Source organism: Trichosurus vulpecula, chromosome 2 (genome assembly GCF_011100635.1).
Source record: "Trichosurus vulpecula isolate mTriVul1 chromosome 2, mTriVul1.pri, whole genome shotgun sequence".
Classification (NCBI taxonomy): Eukaryota; Metazoa; Chordata; class Mammalia; order Diprotodontia; family Phalangeridae; genus Trichosurus; species Trichosurus vulpecula.
Window position 1 is genome coordinate 368,545,864 of NC_050574.1, and position 25,720 is coordinate 368,571,583.

The 25,720-nt window shown below is 39.4% G+C and overlaps 1 protein-coding gene across 1 annotated transcript in view; it reads left to right on the forward strand.

Annotated features, from left to right (window-relative positions):
• The window catches only part of MRPS6 (mitochondrial ribosomal protein S6), an 88,529-nt gene extending 65,236 nt beyond the window's left edge, over positions 1-23,293 (forward strand). The window contains exons 2-3 of the mRNA XM_036744483.1: positions 217-356; positions 22,561-23,293. Of these exons, the coding sequence (XP_036600378.1) occupies positions 217-356; positions 22,561-22,744 (324 nt within the window). The 3' untranslated portion in view covers positions 22,745-23,293. The remainder of the gene's footprint in view (positions 1-216; positions 357-22,560) is intronic.
• Positions 23,294-25,720: the final 2,427 nt, after the last annotated feature.

Sequence of the window (25,720 nt, forward strand, 5' to 3'; positions counted from 1 at the left end):
ATATGCAAATTTCATTAGAGAAATTCGGGAACTATTCCTTCATATTCTGAGTCATTTTATTTTAGCATAACTCAAAGCCTTGTGTTGTTACATTGGTTGTATATCCATTGGTATATGTATCTATTGGGATAGATATGTCAGTGTTTAAGAAGTTTCTTGTGCTACTTCTGATAGAAGCAGTAAACTGTGTTTCTGTCTTCTTCTAAAACTTAACAGCAAGAGACCGCCACTGCCCTGAAGCGCACGATACAAGCCCTAATGGATAAAGGCGCAGTAGTGAGAAGTTTGGAAAACCTGGGTGAAAGGGCACTTCCATATAAGATCTCCATACATAATCAACGCCATCACAGAGGAGGGTAGGTTCTGTCTATATGGCCCACAAAACATCTTTAGTATAAGCTAGCTTAGTAGATAGTACTGTTTAGTTCAACCTAGAGATTCCTGTCATTGTATGCATTATAACGAATTAATTCTAATAATGTGATTTCATTAGTATAAATAGCTCCAATGCAGTTGCTGTCTGGTGTGTGTTTTTACATGACTGTGTAGGTGTATTTACTTCCTGTGGTAATATTGTGTTGCAAGGAGGATGCTGTTATTTTTTTTTCCAGTCAGATGATTTCATTGATTTAGGGAATTCCCAGTAAGGAAGTTCATTTCACACTGATAGGCATTATGCAATTTAAAAAGTTGCCTGGGGGCACTGAGAAGTTTAGAGGCCCAGGGTCATATAGTCTGTGTGTGTGTGTGTGTGTGTGTGTGTGTGTGTGTGTGTGTGTGTGAAAAGGGGTGGGGTGGAGAGGGAGGAGGATTTGCAGTAATCCATGTTTCACTATCTCCATGTCCAGCTCCATATACATCGTGCCACACTGCCTCTCAAAGTATAAAAATTGGTCGTATTGGGGGTTGAAATTATGTAGAACCATAGGATTTAGAGCTTTTTAAAAATTTTAATTTATTTTATTTTTAGTTTATGGGATAAAAAACATTTTTATAACATAGTATAATTAAAAGAAAAAGATTGTACCTTAAACTGCATTTCTATAACATAGTATAACAATAATAATAATAATAATAATAAAAGATTGCACCTTAAACTGCCAATCTGATATATATAATTTGCTATTCCTTTTAAAGTTGTCATGTACATTTCTCCCTTTCCCCCACCTTTATTTTTTTCAAGACTCAGAGCTGAAAGGGACCTTTGAGGTCATTTAGTCTAATTCTCATTTTAGAGCTGAGGAAACTTGGACACCTAGAGAGATGACATAGCAAGGTCACGCAGGTAGTAAATAGCTGAGTCAGAATTCTGGTTCAGGTGCCTTGATTTGTTGTTTATTGTTTAGGTGTGGCTTGTACCCAATGATTTCCAAGGTGCCTTCTAACTGAGATGCTGCTGCCCAATCCAGTGATCTAACCTCCTTTCTTAATGAAAAACAACAAGAAAACCCTTCTTTTTTTTTAAATCTAAGAGCTTAACTCCTTTCTCTTGCCTTTTGAACATTTTCAGTAACAATGTGTTGGCAGTATACTGGCCTCATCTTTTGTAAGTGTATGAGCTGCAGTAATTACTGAAATGTACTGCCTAAGAGTAATCGACTGATGTGTAGAGCTTAGCCACATAATAGAAAATAGCCATCACCTAATCCAATTTCCTTTACTACTTGTTTCCCAGCAACATATACCAACTTCCTTTTTTTAAAAATTACATTTAATTTTTTCAATGAACAAAAGTCTATTTTTTCTCCTACTTCTTATAATAAATATATCTTTATATCTCTATTATCTGTCTAGTTGAGCAAAACAGATTCCTACATTGGCCACTTTCTAAGACTATATGTCTCATTCTGCACTCTGAGTGTATCACCTCTGTATTAGGAGATGTATTGGATTTCATCATCAGTAGTCCAGCCATAATCTTTGTTCATCGCATTGATCGGTGTTCTGAAGTCTTTTAGAGCTGTTTGTCTTCACAGTGTGATTGTTATTTTATAAGTTCTCATGGTTCTGCCCACTTTACTCTGCATCAGTTCATTTCCCACTTTTCTGAAGCAAATCTTGAAGATTTGATGCTATAGTGTTGAGTCTCTTAGCAGTAATACATTAGGGCTAAATGACTGTCTTAGTGTTTCTGTGAATTATGCTGTGTCTGGTGGAATTGTGCTCCTTTTACATGTGTCCCATTCTTAGTCATCTGAGGATAAACCTAGATACTCTTTGGATGAAGGTGGGGGGGGCAGCAGAGACATAGGAGATGATATAGAAGTCAGATGTTAGGACTGCCTGTGGCATGCTCTACCAAGCTGTTCTTCCTGTGGGAATGGGGTTGTGTATAATGCATGAGACATTTTCCTTGTCTCCATGTGCCAAAGTGTGGAAAAGATGATCCTTCCCAAAAGGAAAGCTAGAGCCTTAGTGATGCAGAATGAGGTGATAGATTGAGTTTTTATATTGTATGTAAACCTTCAATCATATGCAGGTACTGTAAATTCCATATTCTGGTTGTTTAACCTTGTTAAACAGTAAAAAGCTAGTGTTCGGCTCCTCAAGCAACTCTGAAATGAATGCTGGTGCTTAGCAAGGTCTGAGAGATGTTGCTAGGCAACTTGTAATGCACAGAGGCTATCCCATCTTGTGACAGTCAAAACAACAATAAAGGGTTTTTTTGTTTCTGTTAAAAAACAAACAAAAACCCCATAACCAGGATTGGTTTTAATAGCAAGGATGTAAATCTTTTTTACCATTGATCTTAAAGCAAAGACAAGTACTCCCAAATGTTGGATCATAGAACCGTTAACCAATCTCTGCTTGAATCCATCCCTGTTGTGTTTAAAGTAGGGACAACCTTATTTCCATCATTCTCAGATAATGTGGATTGAGTGCCCTCATGGATGCCCCACATGTTAAATATCATGGCATGGACTCACGTCATATAAGAGTTGGCTTCATACCTCCTGGTGGATCCATTCTGTCGTAAAGGAATCCTTATCTGAGACACTTGGAAGTCTTAATGTTAATGTGGGCGCATGTTACTACAAGGACCACGTTTCTTCAGAGACTATTCTTGTTTCAGATTCCTGCCAGGGTCTGAGATGAAAAACTAGATGGAGGTGATGGCTAGGCCTCCATTTTGTGTATATTGGCTGTACTCAGTGCTGCTTTGAAAGCCTGTGTTTTCTAGGTCTGGAGGCAGTGGGGTAGAAGAGGAAGGTGTTTTTTTTTTTACTAGAATATCTGCTTAGTAAAAAATTCCTTCTAAATTCAGGAGCTTCAGAACAGATCTCAGTACTAATATTTATAATGCTTCATGGCTTTAAGCTCTTTCTGATTGTCATCTCGTTTTATTCTTACAACGATCCTCTGTGTTGTGCTATATAGTGGTAGATATTACCCTCCATTATACATATAGCAAAAATTTAGGTCCAGAGAAGGTACATTCAGCAGTTTTATTTCCTTTTCCAAAATAATTTAGGTTTAGAATGCTCATTTATAAGGGAGAAGAATTCTTAATCGAGCATTTTATTTCCATAGAATGGTGTTACCTGCTGAGGCCAGACAGTTGCAAAATGAGAAACCAAATGTAGCATAAAGGGTGTGTGTGTGTGTGTGTGTGTGTGTGTGTGTGTGTGTGTCTGATGGAGACTCAGAGACAGACTCAGGGAGAGAGAATATGGGGCAGAAAGGAAGAGGAAGAGGCAGAGATTTGTCTTTGATAAAAATATCTTCAATTCTTATTTGCAAAAAAAAAAAACATTACTCTCCTTGGGAAAGAATGTTAGACTCCTGGTTTTTGTTCTTTGCCTTTGGAACCTTTTGGGATGAGACCTCATAGATTTAGAGTTGTAAAGAACATTAGATCCCACCTAATCCAACCCCTCGTTTTTATGATTGGGGACACTAAGATTTAGGAAAGTTAAGTGTCTTGCCTAGGGCCACACAGATAATTAGTATCAGAGGTGGGCTTCCATCCTTGGTGTTCCTGATTTTGAGTTCCTTCTTCTGTCTACTCTGCCTTCAATCGGGTGGTCTCTGGTGTTTATTAAATATAATAAACGATTGATTTATGTCTAAAACAAAAGTGTTGGTATCATCACATTTTATACAGTATCACAATTTCCACTTTAAAATAAATTTTTTATAGCAAAAATGTGTTTATAAACCAGGTGTCTGAAACTCAGAACTCATTTCCTCATATAAAAATGTGTGTATGATGATTATGTTCTCAGGCTTGCCTATTCAGTCAACAAGCATTTATTAATCACCTACTGTGTAAATAGGTGCTGTGTTAGGTACTGAGAATACAAGAAAAATGCAACAACCCTTACTTTGAGGAAGCTTACATTGTTTCCATTCTTTCACAATACCGTATAGAGTCGAGGGATGTACTTCTCTAAGTATGTGCAGACAACATAGTTCAATATAAAGTAGTTTTTGAAGGGAGACCTTAAAATTAGGGCAATCAGGAAAGACTTTTATGAAGAAGGTTGTGCTTAAGCTGCATCTTTGAAAGAAGAGAGGGATTCTATGAGGTGGGGCTGAGGATGGAGTGCATACCAGGCATGAGGAATGTCCAGTTTGGCTGGATTATAGAGTGCAGGAATGAGAGTCATGTATTTTGAGGCTGGACAGATAAGCTGGGACCAGATGTGAAGGAATTTAAATGCCAAACAGAGGAGTTTACAGTTGATCCTAGAGACAGTAGGGAGACACTGTAGTTTATTGAGTAGGAGAGTGACCTGGTCTGACCAGCGCTCAGGGAAAATCAGTTTAGCAGCTGTGGAGGATAGATCGGAGAGGGGAAGTCAAAGACTTTGAGTTCATAGCATTTGAAGAGGTGGAAGAACTGGGTGGCGAGGGTGTTTGGTCACCAGCGTGAATGTTGAAATCCCCTGGTGTAACAGCAGGAATTGCAGAGGACAGGAAAAATAAGAATGAACCTCAAAGGAGGAGGAGTTTCTGAGCAGAGACTACAAAGGGAGGATCTGAAAGTGTCAGTGGGGGGAGGAAGGAGTATTCTGATTCCTTCTCTAGGACCAGTGAGTTGGGGGAAGGGGGGGTGTGAGAGTAGGAACAGCTAGTGCCAGAGAGGATGGCCAGGGGCACAGTGTCATCCGGAGGTAGTCGGGTCTCAGTGCAAGTAGATACAAGGAGTATTGGAGAATGAGATTCAAAATAAAAGGAAGTTTGTTCATTATGAAACAGGAATTTCAGAGGGCACAGTGGGTGTGGGGGGGGGGGCAAAGTTGGAGTGATATGTGAGCAGGGTAGGGTTGAGGGAGATGAGGATTTGAGAAAGTGGAGCCGAGGTTTGGGGATAGATTACTCCTAAGTAGCCAGTGATTAAGTAATAAAGAAATAAGGAGCTAGCTAGATAGTGTAATCGATAGAGGAAGACCTGCCCAATTCAAGTCCTGGCTTTGTCACTCTGGGCAAATCATTTTAACATTTGTCTCAGTTTTCTCATCTGTAAGATGGATATAATAATAGTACCTACCTTCCAGCGCTGTTGCAAGGACAAAACAAGAAAATATTTATAAAGGGCTTTGCATACTTTTAAGCACGTGTATCTAGCTCTTTTCATGGCTTTTGTGGAGTGTACATGGGTATGTGAATTACTTGAGCCAAAATAACATAATTAATTGACATAAAACAAACCTCATGATTTTTTACATCTTTAAAATATTTTTAACATGTTATGTTTTCTTTTTTCTGCAGTCTCTTATTTTACATTTTTTTAAACAGTATTTTGATGCACATTCCTTAATTGATCATGAAAATCACACTTTTCAAAAAACATTCTATGTTAAGGGTATCATTGAAAATAGCTTTATTCCATGTCTAGATTTGATTGTCGCTCATAGGTTTTCTTTGTAGTTTAAGTACCTTTGTTCTGTCAATATGCATATCAGAGTTCATTATCCCATCGTGGGTACAAGACTTCCAGACTCACTGGAAATAAACTCCCTCAAACATGTTTGATGGGTTTTTTACAGATTAATGGAGATGCAGATATTACTAGTTCACTTGGACTTCTTATGACAACAGTTCTGATATATGGCCTTAAGTGAAATAAGTTTCACCAGTAAAAGTTAAACTTTTTCCAATCTTCAGTACTCCAGTTTTTGTATTGTCCCATCCATAACAAGCATTTTTCTTTCATAGCGATGGTTTTCCAATTTTTTTTAATTTAATTTAAATTTATTTATTTAACATAATTGATTTTCACAACAGTTTGAATTACAAATTTTCTCCCCATTTCTACCCTCCCCCCCACTCCAAGATGGCTTATATTCTGGTTGCCCTGTTCCCCAGTCAGCCCTCCCCTCTATCACCGCCCTCCCCTCTATCACCCCCCTCCCCTCGTATCCCCTTTTCCCTTCCTTTCTTGTAGGGCAAGATAAATTTCTACGCCCCATTGCCTGTGTATCTTATTTTTTAGTTGCATGCAAAAACTTTTTTTTTTTGAACATCTGATTTTAAAACTTTGAGTTCCAAATTCGCTCCCCTCTTCCCTTCCTACCCACCCTCCCTAAGAAGTCGAGCAATTCAACCTAGGCCACACGTGTATCATTATGTATAACCCTTCCACAATACTCATGTTGTGAAAGGCTAACTACGCTCCTTTTCAACGCATCCCGCTTTATTGAATTTTCTCCCTTGACCCTGTCCCCTTTCCAAAGTGTTTGTTTTGATTACCTCCACCCCCATCTGCCCTCCCCTCCATCATCCCCCCCCTTTTATTTTTTTTTTTAATCTTCCTCCCTCTTCTTTCCTGTGGGGTAAGATACCCAACTGAGTATGTATGGTATTCCCCCTCAGGCCAAATCTGATGGAGCAAGGTTCACTCATTCCCCCCTCACCTGCCCTCTCCCCTCCTCCCACAGAACTGCTTCCTCTTACCACCTTTACGTGAGATAATCCACCCCATTCTCTCTCTCCCTATCTCCCTCTCTCAGTATGTTGCTCTCTCATCCCTTAATTTCATTTTATTTCTTTTAGATATCTTCCCCTCATCTTCAACTCACCCTGTGTCTGCTCTCTCTCTTTTACATATATATATATATATATATATATATATATATAGATATAGATATATATATACACACACACACACATATATAAACAGACATATATATACACATACATACACATACATACATATACACATAGATACATACATACATACACATTCTCTTATATATATACATAAACATATACATATATATATATATGCATATTCCCTTCAACTACCCTAATACTGAGGTCTCATGAATCATACACATCATCTTTCCATGTAGGAATGTAAACAAAACAGTTCAACTTTAGTAAGTCCCTTGCAATTTCTGTTTCTTGATTACCTTTTCATGCTTCTCTTGATTCTTGTGTTTGAAAGTAAAATTTTCTATTCAGTTCTGGTCTTTTCACTGAGAAAGCTTGAAAGTCCTCTATTTTATTGAAAATCCATATTTTGCCTTGGAACATGATAGCCAGTTTTACTGGGTAGGTGATTCTAGGTTTTAATCCTAGCTCCATTGACCTTCGGAATATCACATTCCAAGCCCTTCGATCTCTTAAAGTAGAAGCTGCCAGATCCTGGGTTATTCTGATTGGGTTTCCACAATACTCAAATTGTTTCTTTCTGGCTGCTTGCAGTATTTTCTCCTTGATCTGGGAGCTCTGGAATTTGGCGACAATATTCCTAGGAGATTTCTTTTTGGGATCTATTTGGGGAGGCGATCGATGGATTCTTTCAATTTCTATTTTGCCCTGTGGCTCTAGAATAGCAGGGCAGTTCTCCTTGATAATTTCTTGAAAGATGGTATCTAGGCTCTTTTTTTTGAGAGATATTTGACATTGTCTTCCATGTTTTCATTCCTTTGGTTCTGTTTTATAATATCCTGATTCCTCATAAAGTCACTAGCTTCCACTTGCTCCAATCTAATTTTTAAAGTAGTATTTTCTTCAGTGGTCTTTTGGACCTCCTTTTCCATTTGGCTAATTCTGCCTTTCAAGGCATTTTTCTCCTCATTTGCTTTTTGGAGCTCTTTTGCCATTTGAGTTAGTCTGTTTTTTAAGGTGTTGTTTTCTTCAGTGTATTTTTCAGTATTTTTTTGGGTCTCCTTTAGCAAGTCATTGACTTGTTTTTCATGGTTTTCTCGCATCCTTCTCATTTCTCTTCCCAATTTTTCCTCTACTTCTCTAACTTGCTTGTCCAAATCCTTTTTGAGTTCTTCTATGGCCTGGGGCCAGTTCATGTTTTTCTTGGAGGCTTTGGTTGTAGGCTCTATGACTTTGTTGTCTTCTTTAGGCTGTATGTTTTGGTCTTCTTTGTCACCAAAGAAAGAATCCAAAGTCTGAGACTGAATCTGGGCGCGTTTTCGCTGCCTGGCCATATTCCCAACCAACTAACTTGACCCTTGAGTTTTTCAGTGGGGTATGACTGCTTGTAGACTAACGAGTTCTATGTTCCACGTTTGGAGGGGAGGTGCCAGCTCTGTCAGACCTGCACTGCTCCTTCCCCAAGAACCCCCAACCCGAACTGGGCTTAGATCTTCGGCAGGCTGTGCACCCCTGCTCTGACCCGCCACTTAATTCCTCCCACCAGGTGGGCCTGGAGCCAGAAGTAACAACAGCTGTAGCTGCCCCACCTCCGCTGCCCCTGGGGCTGGAAGCTGAACCGGGAACTCCTTCCACTCCCGTAGCTTTTCCCACTAACCTTCTCCGCAGTCTTTGGTGTTTGTGGGCTAAGGAGTCTGGTAACTGCCGCAGCTCACTGATTCAGGGTGCTAGGGCCCCCTCCGCCCGGCTTCTGATCTGGATGGTCCACGCCATTCAGGCTGGGTTCTGCTCCACTCCGTTCCCAGCTCCCAGCTCCATGTGGGATAAACCTCACCCAGAGACCATCCAGCCTGTCCTGGGCTGGAGCCCTGCTTCCCTCTGCTGTTCTGTGGGTTCTGCCATTCTAGAATTGGTTCAGAGCCATTTTTTATAGGTTTTTGGAGGGACTCGGTAACGGAGCTCACTGTAGTCCCTGCTTACCAGCCTCCATCTTGGCTCCACCCTCGATGGTTTTCCAATTTAAAGAAGCTTTTGTCACCTTGTAGAGGAATTGTTAACAATTCTTCCAGTTACCAGGTTCCTCAGAAAGTATTTTCTGAAAGTTATTTTCTGAGGATTAATTCAGCTGTTCTGCAGCAGTAGTTTTTCATGTCTTAGAGATAGTTTTCATTTTCAACTGCACTTTGGTACAAGATCCATTTTCATTGAAGATAAGAATGACCTTTCAAATTCTTACCTTCTTCAATCATCAATTGCTGCAGTATTGAACACACTTAGAACTTTTAAAGATAGGAGTTCCAAATTCTCTCTCCTTGTACTCCTTCCCATTCTTAGTGTGATATATATTACAAATTATATGCATTATACATATGAAGGCATACACAGCATATTTCCACTTTAGCCATGTTCTGAGAAAAATAAAGAGGAAAATAAGTATGCTTCAATTTACATTTAGAGTTCATTAGTTCTCTGGAGGTGGATAGCATTTCTCATCATGAGTTCTTTGAAATTGTCGGGGAATCATTGTGTGGATCAGAGTAGTTAAAACTTTCACAGTTGATCATCATTACAATATTGCTGTTGCTTGTGTACATTGTTCTCCTGGTTCTGCTAACTTCACTTTGCATCAGGTCATATAAATTGAAGTGTGCTTTTTAAGAGCTACAACTTTTACATGTTTCCTTGGAGCGATCCCCATTCTTAAAAATCAGAGAATTAAAAACAACAACAGAAGAGCAGTGAAATAACACAGGGAGTTAGAAGCCCTTGCTTCCTTTGTGCAGGCACTGTGCTAATGCTCTGGGAACATATGTTCAAGCAATAAGAAAGACATTTCCTACCCTTAAGGAGCTTACATTCTAAGGTGGGAGAGGGGAGACAGCACATAAAAGGGAGTGAAAATTGGAGGTGGAGGTGACCCCCAATATCTTCATGACCCCAAGATATAAAAGTCAGGAGAGTCAGGAGCAGAAATGGCTAAAAAGTGAGTGTGGTTGGCTTGGGCACTTTCTCCAGTGGAGGTTCTAGATAGGAATTCCTCAATTGGAAGAGGGACCATAGAGGCTGAAGCATCTCCAAGGGTAAGAAGGCAGCTGGGGAAGAAATGTAAAAGTTCAAAAAGTCAGGAAAAAAGGGAAATAGAATACTCAACTGACAATTTACTGAAGATGGGAAAACCAATTCAATCCATTTTCTTCTGGTTAAGATCAGATATTTTGGGTCAGCCTAGTGTCAGTAGAAGCATACATACATGACCTTTATTGTCATAGAAAAAAATACCAAAATTGATGCCTATCCTAAGTGATTTGCACACCAGAGGAGAGTTAATGGTTGGCACATGAAACACAAGACTCAGTCCCCATGGGTGTGGTGTTGCAGGGTCACTGGCCCTTGGGATACCTCCCTTTCTGGGCTGTGAGAGGGTGTGGAGGGAATCCCATGTAACTCATAGCTTAGGCCCACAATAACACTTTTTTGAACACCTACTATGTACCAAAAAACTGCTGTGTTCTGGGGAATAAAAAAATCCCTTGCCCTCAAGGAACTTACTGTTTGCCTGTGGAATAGTACTATTTCAGAAATACTTAACCACCATTTATAACATTGTTTTTATGGGAAAATGGATGCTTGTTAGGTTTCTGTGCTCTGACATCAAGAACTAGATTTCCTTAGGCTCTAGCCTTCAGTGTGACCGTGGAAGAAGCAGGCTCCTCATCAAGGAGGTGATAAGATAAATATTCTTACGAACAAATAACATGTTAGTACTCCACTCTTGCATACGAGAAAGGATTTGCCCCTATATTTACATAGAATTAGGCAGCTCCCCAAGCATTCTGAAAACAAAGGGCGGTTTGCCATAGTGTGAGAAAGGACTCCAGAGACAGGCATAGCTACCTACTAATGTCCTATGCAAACACGAGTTTTTGTTGTTCATTCATTTTCAGTTGTGTCTGAAGCTTTGTGACCTCATTTGGGTTTTTTTGGCAAAGATGCTAGAGTGGTTTGCCATTTCCTTCTCCAGCTCATTTTACAGATGAGATGACTGTTGCATACAGGGTTAAATGACTCATCCTGGGTCACACTAGCTAGTATGTGTCTGAGGTCAGATTTGAACACAGGAAGAGGAGTCTTCCTGACTCAAGAACTGGCACTCTATGCACTTTGCCACCTAGCTGCCCCCATTCATGAGTTAGGGACCTATTATACTATGATAGACCAGCTGTAAGTTTCCTGGAACAACTGTGAGTACCAATCATCCACATGTTTTGTAGTTCTTGCAGTAGAACTCAGAGAATGAGAGTCAAAAACCCAAGCTTTCATTTATGGTTCTGATCTTGCTTCACAGTTTTGTACTCTAGAGTCTCTGCTCATAAAATATTGTCGTTGCTTTTGCCTACCTGTCTGCCTATAGGTACCCACTATAAGTACTATCTGCCTATAGGTTCCCACTGAAGATTATTTGTATGATAATCAGGAGAGCTGACTTTTTTTTTTTAACAACTTCTTGATTTAAAGTGAAGCATTGTATACCAAGAAAAGGGCATATCAATACAAGCAGTACTCCTGTTTAGACCTTCTTTATAAAAAGCCTAAACATGCTTAATTTCTTTGAAAGGCAGTATGATAGACAAGAAAGAAAGAACACACATGGAATCAGAAGAGATCTAAATTAAAATCTTACCTTTGGAACTTGCTTGATTAATTAGCTATCTATACTATGGTCAAAAATCTTTTAGTCTTTTGGAGCCTTGGTTTTGGCATGCTTGCATCAAGTCTTCCTACTCCAATCCATCCTTCATGTAGCTACCAATGATTTTTCCTAAAATGTAGTTCTGACCACATCATCTCAGTATTCAATAGACTGTTGTCATTCAAAGGTTTTCATACATGACCTGATGTTCTCTGCTGTCTAGTTATACTGACTTGGTTGCTATACCTCACACCACCATCATCTCCCATCTCTGTACTTTTGCACTGGCTCTCTTTAGGCCTGAAATACTTTCCAAACTTCTCCACTCTGAGTCTTAGAGATTTCTATTTCCTGTAACACTCACCTCACCTTCAGGAGACCTTTCATGGTCTCCTTTTCCACCTGCTAGTACCAAGGTTATTTTGTGTCTATGTTTATATATATCTACAAATTAATATACTTGCATATGTCTTCCCCATGAGAATGTCACCTCCTTAAGGATAGGGAATATTTTGCTTTTGTCTTGGTGTTATCAGTGTCTGGAACATAGTAGGTCCTTAGTAAATGTTGATTGATTGATGGGACTGAAGGGAAGCTTCATATCTTACTGCTCCCTGCCACACTGTGGTGAAAACAACACATCCATTAGAACAGTGTTTGTTCTTGTGTTAAAAGATCCCCCTATTTGTTTCCTTATTCGGTTGATATACTTAGAGGGTGACATTTAATTTGCTTAGGTACAGATGACCATGGTAATTTAAGTCTGTATTTCCATGGTTCCAGTGTATACATACATGTTGTGCAAAAAGACTTTAAAAAAATCTTCCTTTAGCCTCTCCCTCTGTTAAAAACAGTTTTGATAAGTAGACATAAAAAGGGCCTGCCATCTTGTATTTAAATTACCCTTTTGTTCATGGTGAGGGAGAAATGCAAATACAAATGATACTCTAGGAAATAAGTGGAGTTTTACTGCATCACATCCCCTGATGGGTCTGCTCACTCTAGGAGAGCTGGCACATAGGGCTTTAGCTATACTTAACAAAGGAAATTGATTCTCATTTCTATTTTTCTAATTAGTTAATATTTCCAATTACTTCCTCAGCAGTAGGACCAGTATCATGGTCTTTCTCCATTGCTTTGTTTTGAGATTGTGACCAGGGAGCTCTGCGTAGCTTAGGGGAAAGGGTCAGGAGAGAACTAGGATTCACAGCCTGCCTCTGATACTTCATTAGTTGTGTTAGTGTGGGTGAGTCACTTAACCATATCGGTTTCCTTATCTGTCAAACGGGGATCGTCATATCTCTATTACTTACCTCACAGAGTTGTTACGATGTTTATATGTATAACGTCCTTTGCAAACATTAAAGTGCTGTATAAATATCAGCAATTATTATTAATCCAACCTTTGCCCAATGCGTGATAATCGTAGATGAGTAAATTTATGTCTAATTGTCAGTGGTACAACTTCATTAGAAATCTGCAGTCATTTTAAAAACGTAACTGAAGCAACACACAAAAGATATGGATGTTTCAATGCCATTTGCTCCTCCGGTTTGAAAATCAGGGTAATCACTCTCTCTCCTAAATATGTAACAAGAAAAGCCAACTGATACAGTGTAAGTACTATACCAGTTCAAGCGATTCTGTTTCTCTAGTAACAAGTAAGAAAAAGATATTGTTCTGGAAAAGGGCTCGAAGGTGCTCCAAGGCAGTACATCCTTCTCTGCAGCCCTTCCCCCATGAGTAAGTGTTATCAGTGGAAATTTCCACTGTCTGCTCAAGGGCAGAGCTAGGGAGGCAGACAGAAACATGTAAATTCAAGCTGGCCTTTTCTCCTGGACTGGCTATTGGAACAATGCTTTTCATATAGTGTCACTAAATGATGAATACAGGATTTGTATTAAATTAAGCCACTAAAAGTGTAGGTTAAAATGACATCTACATGCACACGCACACATATTTTAAAATATGTATATATGTTACTGGTATCCTTCATGTTTTGCCTACAAGTTAATTATGTGTTTTTGCATAGATATTGCATAGTGTTAATTATGTTTATGCATTTACTAACCATGGCCCAGAGGAATAGAAGACAGAGCAAACGCTGCTTTTTTTTTTTTTTTAAGAAAATGCTTTTAAAAATTTGCTCCCCCACTCTTCACCAGAGTAAGATGGCTTGAGAACTGAGCTTAATTTATTTGGTGCTGTGATTTTCCTACATTTCGGTTGCTGTGGAGATTTTTGTTATTTACCTGGGGCTTTATCCTTGGGATGCTGTGACTCCAAGTGCCGTATGATGCAGTGGTCTTTCTAGTGACATGGCTTGTAGAGGGGGCTGAGTAGTTTGGAAATATAAATAACTTCTTCCTGAGAATTATGTATGCTGAGTTTTTGCCTGGGAATTCATTTTCTCTCTCCTTGACATTGGAAAATTAGGATTAAAAAAATTATTGTGAATACTGGGATTTGTGAAAGGAAGTATATTAGTGTAATAGGACCAGAAATCATGCAAATGGCCACATCGATGAACAGGGATACTCTCTCATGTTCTTCACACAGATTTCAGTTGGCTTGGGGACCTTGATAGCAGATTCCAAAATGGTGAGTTAAATGTATGTTCCAAGTTAGATAAAAGAGAAGAGATCACATCTTTGTAGAGAATTAAGTATGTGTAGCTAATGACTACTCCTATTGAGACACCTTTAGAAGGTATGTATAAAATCATAGAATTTAGAATCGGAAAGGACCTTGAAGATCATTGAATCCAAACCTTCCATTCTGCAAATGAAGATACTGAGACCAATAGAGATGAAATGACTATCTCACTGTCACCTGGCTTGAGTGAGTTATGAGTGAGAGACTCATAATTTGAATCTTTTGAATGACTCTCCATGGTCTATTCCAAGATGAGGCTGCTACTAATAATCACTATTCAAATACACAATTTAAATTAGTCTGCCTTACAAAACCAGAATCATGTTGGTCAGGCCACTGACTATGTAATTTCTCAGGCCATTCTTAAAATTCAAAATGTATAAAAAGATACTTAGATTTTAGTTTGGGAATTTAGATTTTTTTTTTCCAAAATCAGTGTTTTTTTTTTCTCCAAATCACCCATTAAAACAATATTTGATTAAAACCATAATTGGAGGAATTTGTTTGTTTTTTTTAAACAAAGCCTTAATTCTAATATTCTCAGCATTTCCACAGAACTGTCTGACCTACTATCCTACACTTCTTATAGTTATGCAGCTCTTCCAATTGAGGTCACTACAAATTCCTGTTATCTGATTTCAATCTGCCCTCACAGCTACATGGCAGTCTTTTTTTCTTCTCTAATTGACCCTCTATCTCCACCCCACCCCAACAGCAGCTGTTCTAGATTTTCTCTTCATGCCTCATTCTCCCTATGTCCTCCCATACTCTGTTCCCAAATTGCATAGAATATGCCTCCTACTCTACTGAGAAAATTGAGACCATGCATTGTAAGCTTCCTCTTCTCTATGCCAGTACTTCAAAACACCCCCTCATACCTTCATCCATCTTTTTCTTTAGTCTCTGATGAAGATGTGGTCCATTTTGTTGGTAAATCCAGCCCCTCTTCTTGTCTCCACAATCCTATCCCCTCTTGACTTTCCCATCCATCATTCTCTCTTTTGTCTTCAGTCTCTCCCTGTCCACTGCATCTTTCTTTCATCTTGTAGACAAACATGCTTATTTCCCCACTCTTTGATAGACCTTCCTGTGGCCGCCACCCTTTTGAGATATCTTCTCTTTCATTGCCAGACTCCTGGAGTTGTCTGTAACTCCTAACCTTCACTTCCCCACCACCTACTTCTGACCTCAGTATTCTACTGAAATTGTGCTCTTAAAGATGATCAGTAGTCTTTTAATTGTTACATCTCATGGCCTTCTCAGGCATTATTCTCCTTGACTTCTCTGCATTTTTTCCCACACCGTTAGCTTCCTGGTTGCTCCCGTCCCTCAGCTTGATTGAAACTGCCCTTTTTGAGTTCTTCTCGTATTTGGGTGACCACATTCTTCACATTGCTTCCTGGATCATCACCTACCTCAAGGGTCTGTACCTTTTCTTCTCTCTCTACATTCTCTCTACCATTCCCAAGAGTTCAGTTATCAGCTCTTTGTGTGTGTTGTAGGCCAGGACTGACTCAGGCTTCTCAGGTAATTCAGGTGTGAGATTGGAATTACATGAGGCACTCAAGACCATCTAACAAAAGGAGGTTGAGGGGCACTGACTTCTGACTGATTTCTTTAATGCCCTTAGCCTCCTAGACCAATCAAGTTTCAGGAATACATTGCTTGTCTACACATCTACACATTGCCTATCCTTCACAGCACATAAATGTCACATTTATATCACTAGTTTTCATTTTTCTCTGGAACTCCAGTCCTGTATCAACAATTTTTGCCTACTTATCTCCAACCGGATGTCTCTTTTGCATCTCCAACTAGTGGACAGGTGGGAGAAAGCCCTAGATTTGGAGTCAGAGGGCTTAATTTCTGATTTTGGTTTGACCACTTAATCTCAGTGTGACTCTGGGGCAACTCACCTCTTTCGTCCCCAGTTTCTTCATTTGTACTAGTTGGCCTATAAGGCCCTCTTCCAGTTCCAAATCAATCAATCAAAAACATTTATTCAGTGCCTGCTTTGTGGCAGGTACTATGTTCTTGCTGGGAACACAAAGACAAAAATAAAGCAGTCTGCCCTGAAGGAAGTTATATTATCTCTGTGGAAAGAACATACATAGATACAAAGTAATATGGGGAATGATTGAACAAGCTGTGGTATAGGAATGTAACGAATACTGTTGTATAATAAGAAATGATGAATAGGCACATTTCAGAAAAACCTGGAAAGACTTGTACAAACTGATGCAAAGTGAAATGAACAGAACCAGGAAAACATTGTACACAAGAAAAGCAACATTGTGTGATGATCAACTCTGAATGACTCAGATCTTCTCAGCAACGCAATGATCCAAGACAAGTACAAAAGGCTTATGATGGAAAATGTTGTCCATATCCAGTTAGGGAGCTGATAGACTTTGAATGCAGATCAAAGCATACTTTTTTCGTTTACTTTATTTTTTTTCCTCTGTTTTTTCCTTTTGATCTGTTGCTTCTTTCATAACTGTGACTAATATGGAAATATGTTTTATACAGTTGTACATTATAATCTATATCAAATTACTTATCATTTTAGGAAGTGGGGAGGGAAAAAATTTGGAACTCAAAATCTTGTAAAAATGAGTGCTGAAAGTCATCTTGCTATGTAATTGGAAAAAATAAAATGCTATTTAAAAATAACTTGTATACATAAAAAATAAAATAAATGTAGTGTAAGCACAAGATAATTTCAGAGAAGAGACATTAGCAGCTGGGACACGAGGAAAACACCTCATGTGAGGTTTGAGATGAACTTTGAGGGGAGCTAGACATTCACCAAGGCAGGTGGAGGCAGTGCATTCCACGTGGAGGACGGGGACAGGGTCAGCCCAAGCAAAGCCATAGAGACAGGAGATGGGATATTGTGTGTGGGCAGCAGTATGGAAGAACTGTAATGAGATGGGAATGCATGAAGGGCAGTTATGTTTAAGTCAGGAAAGGTAGAATGAAACCAGATTGTGAAGGACTCTTAATCACGAAATGGAGGAGTTTGAGTTTTATTCTAGAGGGTTTGTGGGTAGAGGAAAAGACTTAAGACATTCACACTTTGGCTGCCTTATGCCTTTCTTTATGTCCCTAATGCTTAGCACAGAGCCTGGCACATAGTAGACATTTTGTGAATGTTTATTGGCTCTCACTGGCATTCTCTTTTTCCAGTTAGATAATTTTTAATCAATGAGTCCACAGGTATTTATTAAACATTTACTATATGCCAGGCATATGTTATGCTCTAGCAATACAAAGTCAAAGAATGAAAGGATCCCTGTTCTCAAGGAACTTGCATTCTTTAGGGGATACAAGTAGATCTTCATTTAATTCCATTCTAGAGTGTTATGTTCAGAGTTTCCAAGAGTACCTTCTTCCTGCTATTGTTAATTTAAAAAAAAATTAGAAATAATATCTTTCCAAATGTATTATAAATTAATGAGGGTCCATTTATTAAGCCTTCCTATATCTCATACTTCTAGACCTCACAGAAACCCCTCGTATGGTACCTTGCATATGGTTTGCATGTATACCAGTATGGGCTAAGTAAATATTGATTGATTGAGTCATTCATTGATAAGTTTATCCCCAAGGGAAAAAAAAAGAGCTAAAGAAACGCTGTAGTGGATTGTTAAATACTTTATCCAAGTAGGATACATTGGGTCCTGTGGACCCCAATCAATAAGTCTGGTAACTGTTGAACGTGATCATCTGCTGGAATGGTGCCAAGCCCTCCCTGGGCCTGCTTCAGTCATAGCTTGCTATTGAATGTCTCTTCTCTCCCCAACTCCCTTTTACCCACAATGAGGGGAGGGTTCTGCTTTCAGCCAGAGTGGTGATTGCAATGCAATCTCTCCCTTGGCACTAATCCCACTCCTTTTGGAAATTTCCACAGAGTTGTACAAAAGGGTCAAGAAGTTTTTGCCCAAAGGAGATCCAGATTAAGATCAACTGGATGAGAAGCACTGAATGATTTAAATAAGTTTGGGTTGTAGGCACAGGCTTATTTGCATTTTGGGCAGTGATCTTGGTTGCTAGGAACCTACATTTTAGTTGGAGTGTTATTATCCATGGCAGAAAATGGACAGCAAGGTAGAAGTGACTGAGGAGCAAGCTGTCCATATTCCAGCCATGGATTTTGCTGCTAATCTGAGCTTTGGTTACATGCTAAATCGTTGGGAGTCCTTACCTGTCGTCCATATGAGGAGGTAATTTGTATAGCACCTCCTGTGTGCTAGGCACTTTTATAAAAATTATCTCACTTGATTCTCGCATAGCCTTGTGAAGTCGGTGCTATTGTTATGCCTGTTTTGCATTGAGGAAACTGAGGCAAACAAAGATTAAGTGATTTATCCTCATGGTCACATAGTAAGTGTCTGAGTCTGAATTTAAAAGTGATTTCTCCCTGATTCCAGTCTTGTAATCTCTCCATTGTAACCACCTTGCTGCCTCTATAGATGACCTAGGGGTCAACTCTAGTCCCTATAACAGAGAGTCTGCTTTGGTCTTAAGCTGCTTCATGAAGCTTGGCCCCAAACTGTGTTTAAGTTCTTTGGGGGCCCAGAGGTTGGGCTAATTCCAGAACTGATTAGGAGTTTCTGGCTTTTTTGTGGACAAGGGTTGTAGACCAAACCATCTACCCTAAAGTACTTTCCCAGCCTTTCTACCCATTACCACCTGCAGTACATGAATCAGAACACCCCCTGCCTACCCACCTCCTTTCCCCAGCAACACCTAAAAAGATGCGCAAATGAATTTTTTTTTTAAGGCAACAAAATAATTCTGGAAAGCCTCCTGAAACCTTCTCCTTGTGTGAAAGTAACCTTGTGTTCTTGAAGGCTGTACCAGTGGAGCAAAAGCTAAAGAGGCTCTGTATAGATCCAGCGATATGTCTTCACATTCAAGAACCAGCCTGGCTAAGAGTTCATTTAGACTTCTTATCAATTTGGCCATGAGATGGTTTGAGTTTTCATTTTGTGTTGTTTCGGCCCAACTTGGAGAAACTATCAACTTAAGTATATAGAGGGGTTGCAGTCCCCTTAGCAAGAAGTATAACGTCTTCATACAAGATTGGAGTGAAGCACTTGGTAGGGAATGATGTCGTAAGAATGTAAGTTGAGGGAAAAAAAAAAGCCAATAGCTTTTTTTTTTTCCTGTGAGGTTCTCAGCAGAGAGGGCGGTAGGAGGGGTGCTGTGGAAGGCTTAAGGAGAGAAGAGATTTGGAAGAATATTAATAGCTTAATATGTTTAAATATATTAATATTTATATTATATATAAACTTTATATGTAATATATAAATTAATATTTATATAGTACATTAAGGTTTACAGAGTGCTTTACATCTATTCTCATTGGATCCTTTCAAAAGTACTGTGAGGCAGATGATTTTTATCTGTTTTGCGGACAAGGAAACTGAGACAGATAGAGGTTAAGTGACTTACCCAGGATCACACAGCCACTAATTAGTGCCTTTGGCAAGAATTGAACCTAGCTTTCCCTTGCTGAGGAAGGTCTACTAGTGCTTTATCCACCCAGACCTCTCTGTGGAGAGCAAGGTAGCACATTGATTAGGGAAAAGTACAATGAAGGCCCAATTCAAATGAGAGGATATAAATTTGTGGTAAACCCAATCAGTGCAGTTTCATGATTTTCACCAGCTCCATTTAGCAACAAAGGAGACAAACAGTGGCATAATCAGAGACTGAAGTTTGGCAAGGCATGATCCATAAAAGGATAAAGAGGCAAGGCATTTGATAATAGAGGTTAGTGTAGAGTTGAACTGGTTCACCAAGAGGTCAACATAGGGAAGAGAGAATAGTGTAGCCAGTGTATTGGTGATGAAAGAATTGAGGACTGGAAGGAATGGAAATTATGGTGAATAGGGAGAATAGGCTTAAGGGTTGTAAGTCCTAAGGAAAGATGGATTGGTAAAACATCAGGTAAAAGAATTTCAGGGTTCTACAGACATGAAAGAACACTTCTAAAGGGTGTGGCAAGATGGAGAGTTATGTGATCATCTTTGTGGTAGGTGAGTTGAAGTGGAGGAATATATCATGTGAGCTGATTAGATTGAGGAACTGAAAAGCTAGGATATTTGAAGGGACATCAATGTATATGTTGAAGTCATTGAAGAAAGGAGGCAAATGCCCTCAGGGTCAGTAGGTATTCCCCGGGATCTGGACTGGATGATGTTTGGATAGTGTGAGTCTCAAAGAAGAATTGGTCGCTGAGTGTTGGTGATAGAGGGAGAGTCTGAAAGTGTCTGTGGGAGCAAGCAGTATTTTTCTGATTGTCCTTCCACAGTTCATGAGTCAGGGGGATGAGAGGAAGTACAAGCCATTCCTGGAAAGGGTGGCAAGGAAAACCGTGTCTTCCAAAGGGAGCCAGGTCTCACAGTGCATCACAATCTGGGAAGAGTAAGAAAGGAAGAGGTTTATGATGAAAGGAAATTTGTTAATTATGGAGGAAGCATTCCAGAAGTGGAAGGGGAATACAGATCTGGTACAGAGCCTCCAGGGTTGAGGAGGGAATGTAATAAAAGATTGAGCAAAGGAGATGGGGATTTGGATATGTACTTTGGCATTGGGGGATTCAGAATCATTGGCTTAGTGAGCATAAAGGAGGGTAAGGGGAAGCTACGTATTAAGGACTGAGTTTAGGCAGAGTATCAGAGTTTGGAAAGAGGTCCATTGGGCTGTGTAGGTGAATAGACTGTTCGGGATTGTCCCTTTGAGCACCTGCCTAGAGAAATCTGTGGGGACTGAGAGAGAGGCCTGATAGTAGATGATAGGTTCTTGTCCTTGGGCTCTCTGCTTAGGTAGTATGCATAGATACATTTATACATACACATATCCATGCATACTTATACATACCTATGTATGTACTAGTATATGAGTATATATGTATATATACTTATACATATATTGGGAAGGCCAGCTTTTTGCTGCTAGGTGTAGGCAATTAAAAAGATCTGCAGACCACTACAAGAAGACATAAGAATTTGAACATTTGAGGTTGCAGTGGGAGTGGAGGAGAGATAAGCAGGGTCTGGAAGTGGGGTCAAGGGGAAAGAAAGACTTAAAGATGACTCCAAAAAATTGTAGGAGAAAGAAAGGTTTATGCCATTACATATTCAGTTTTAGACATGAATTTAAGGTGCTGGCAGAGTGTTCAGGAGGAGATAACAATTCTGGCAGAAGCTTGAGATTGGAACTAGAGATTTGGGAATCATTTTCATTCAGGCGATTGTTGAAGCAGTGGGAGTAGATGAAATCCACAAAAGAGAAAGGGGATAGAAGGAAGAGGGATTAAGAGAGACTTTTAAGGCACACCCACATGAAAGGAGGGGGCAGAGGATGAAGAGCCAGTCAGAAAGTCAAAAGGAGCAATCCCAGAGATAGAACCATGAAAGGGAAGAGTCATGGAAACCAAGGGAGGCAGCAGCATGGTGTACTGGAAAGAAGGCTGAATTTGGAGGATTTGGGTTTGAGTCACAGCCCTGTCCCTTGGTACTCTTTGATGTTGACACAGTCTTAACTGTTTAACCTCTCTGGGCTTCAAAGAATATGGACTAGATGACCCATAGGGTCCCTTACAATTCCCAATCAGTGATGATAATAGGAATCAAGGATATCCAGGATGGGCTTGTCTACAAAATCAGATACTATGATGGACACCAAGGAAGAGAAAGAGAAGAGGTTTGCAAAGTGCTTTCTTCACAGCAGCCATGTAAAGTAGGTAGAAGAACTCTCCTGACTCGAAGTCCAGAACTGTATCTGTCATGCAGTGCTACTGCTCATAAGTGTGAATGTTCACCTGGAAACATTTCCATAGAATTTTTCCTGTAAAATAAATAATAGAATGCAGAGCCTGAACCTATAAGGGTTCTTTTTTTTTTTTTAAGGCAAAATCCTCTGATTATGGGTATATAGGGTCATCAGTCTCTTTTGGGGGGAAAGAATGGGACAGATATGTGTCTTTGGTGAAGATTAAAGGGAGGAATTGACCAAAATAATAAAATCTAACAAAATAATTTTGAAGCTAAACTTTGCATCCCCAAATCCTAGCACATAGTAAGTATTAAATAAATGCTAGTTGAGTGAATGACTGAATTGAAGCTTTGATTATGTCATTGCAGGTATTTCTTGGTGGATTTTTATGCACCGACAACAGCTGTTGAGAGTATAATGGAACACTTATCCAGAGACATTGATGTGGTCAGACCGAATATTGTGAAACACCCACAGACCCTACCAGTGAAAGAGTGTGAAGGCATTGTTCCTGTTCCTTTTGAAGATAAATTATATTCCAAGAAGAAATAAATAGAAGATCTGGCTGGTTGCAGCCGTATTTCTAATTCCATGACAAAACTATGCCATTTATTATCAGTTCACTATTTGTGACCTTTAATTGTGTAACAGCTTTGTAATTAACAAATGGCAAGTGTACTTTTAATTTTTTAAAGTCAATATGTTCATATAGTAGTAAAATTAATATAATAATAAAGTAACCTTGGACGTCTCTTCTCAGAAAGCTGTGACTTGCTCAAGGCAAGTTGCCCAGTTATTCTCAGACCCATGTAAGGCCATAATATCATTATTTTCTAAAGTCATTTTTCTCTTTAAAAAAAAAAGAGAAGAATATTCAAATTGTAGCATCAAAGTTGTAATCATTGTTGAAAACTGAAAGAAAGGTGAATAACACCATCAGAAGGACAGATGTATTAAAACTGTCTTGAACTGCTAGGGACTTTGGTTCTAGCCAATCATAATCATACTGGGTAACCAGGCATAAATTGATATTTAAAACTACTGTGTAATATTTGTACAAATTCCTTTTGAATAGGGTAATAAAATGATTTTAAAAATTAATATAGGTCAAGGAGAATATTCTATAAATTTTTTCACACTCTGTCAACGTACTTTCATTAGGGTGGCTGAGTTTTTATTGTTTTTTTTGGCAGAGGATCCAGACTTGACCAAAATTCAGAGAACTGTGTATGCAAAGTAGGGGGAAATGCGGTAGAAAGGTAATTTTATTTTGACTATGAGCAGATTTTCTGGTCTTTTTTTTTAAGACAAGAACTTGTCCCCCAAAAGTTCAGTTCAATCCAACAGATATTAGGTATTTTCTGTATAAGACACTATCCTAAATATTGTGTAATACAAAGATGATAGTAGCTTACTGTGGAATAGTACCTTCATTTGATCCTTACAAGAAACCCTGTGTAGAGAATGGTATAACTATTCTTGTCCTCATTTTACTAATTAGGAGCTTGAGGCTCACAGGTAAAGTAACTTGCCTGTAGTCACATAGGTAATGAATAGTAGAGCCTAGGACTTGAGGCCAGGTAAGTTTTAAGAACATTGAGAGTTACTGGAATGAACCTCCAGTCAGTCTTCTTCAGCCTTGCTCCAAAGTCCCATGGTCATCACATGGTCAGAGACAGGTCTATCCTGTCACTATGGTCCTGGCATCTCCTCATTTATAGTGTCACACGTTCCGTTTCCCTCATCCCCGTGCACAGCATTAAGAATGATGTCAGTACCACCTTGGGTTAAAAAAGAAGCTACACATTTCTGTGGCAAATTGTCCTGAAGGGGAGGCAGGGCATGCTTGGAGACTAGATGTACCATTGGTACTTGGTAATTTTCCTCTATAGTTGCTGCAGCCTGGGGAGGATGACTCGTCCTCTGTTTTAGACCATGCAAATGTTCAGTTTTGTAGCATGATTTAGAAAAGATCTCACAAGGAAGCTTGCTAAGTAAATAGGACAGCAATTCAGTGTGCCCATTACTGGCCTGTAAAAGCCCTTGGAACCACCGATTCACCACCTGTCTGCGAACACTCGGAAGTTCCCTGCTCAATAAGCTGCAGCTGCTTCCTTTCAACAATAGGACCTCCTCTGTAGACATTTTCTAAGTCCTTTACAATAATGGCTAGCATCTCTATAGCACTTTATATAACACTTTAACTTGCATGGGTTGTTTCATTTGATCTTTACAACAAAACTGTGAAGATGAATTAATTGTTCTCCCCGTTTTGCGGATGAGCAATGAGGGTCTGAGGCAGGATTCAAATCTGGGCCTTCCTGGCTCCCATTTGAACCACTTTGCTCCCTACTCCCTTCACAACCTAGCGCCACCCTCACCGTGCTTGACTCCCTTCCCATACTCTGGTTTCAGCTAAACTGGCCTCTCTGTTCTTCACACGCTATGCTCTGTCTCTGTATCTTTGTAGTGACTCCTGCTGTGCCTGGAAAGTACTCCCTCCTCACTTTAGCCTCACAGAATCCTCCTTTTCCTTAAAATCTCGGCCTAACTGTGAAGCCTTAAATCCCCAAACTCCTGTGTTGAGCCACTTTGTATTTAATTGTAATTATTTCCTTTACATTTCTTCTCTACAAACTTTTCTATGTTCACCTTGTCTTCCCCATTAGAATGTATATAATTCCTTTCAAGTAGGGATTGTTTTAGTCTTTGTTCTTGGATATTTAGTGCCAACCCAGTCGCTGCCTGGTACATTGTAGATGCTTAATATACATACTTATCAAGTGACCGGTCTTTTCATTGATTCCCTGGCCTTTCTGAATTGCTGGCAAACTTTGTGTTTGTCTTTCTTGCCATTTTCCAAGGTCTGCTTTTGCATGTCCTTGTCCATCAGGATAAATAAAAGACTTGCTTTCATCAGTAATAAACCCATGCTGGTTAGAGATGTGGACTCAATGATGGGACTTGATTTCCCAGATGCTCCTCAGAAAGTGAAAATGAAGAAATTTAGCTTGGTGAAGAACCAAGTGGTAGCTAGGAGGCTTATGAGCGGGAGAGGCTAAGTCTAAAGCGGGGCTGGGAAGGAATAACCACTCTTCACATCCTTATAAATAAGAAAAGGTCATTGTGTATTCACTGTTTCTAATTTATTTTTAATTTTTTTTAAAAAAAGAATTGCTGGATAATATCAATCTGGCCTCACTTGATTTGACCTAGCTGCAGTGCAGAAAGTTACCCTTTGCTATAATTAGGTGAAATTAACTCTATTAGCTCAGAGGGGTAGTCAGAAAATTCTTGGCTATAGCCGTGAGATGCCACCATTTCCTCATTTAAAAAGGGAAGTTTAGGGACGGCCCCGGAAAATAACCAAAATAAAGTTTTAATTACATGTCCTCTTCCTGTGCTTCATGTTGGAAAATTACCCATTCTTTCCTCTTCGACCCACTCCAAAAATACTCCCATTCTGTCAATAGCCTGGTCTCAGCTGTTTGAAGAAGAGAGCTAATTAAACAAACTTACCCAGGCTAA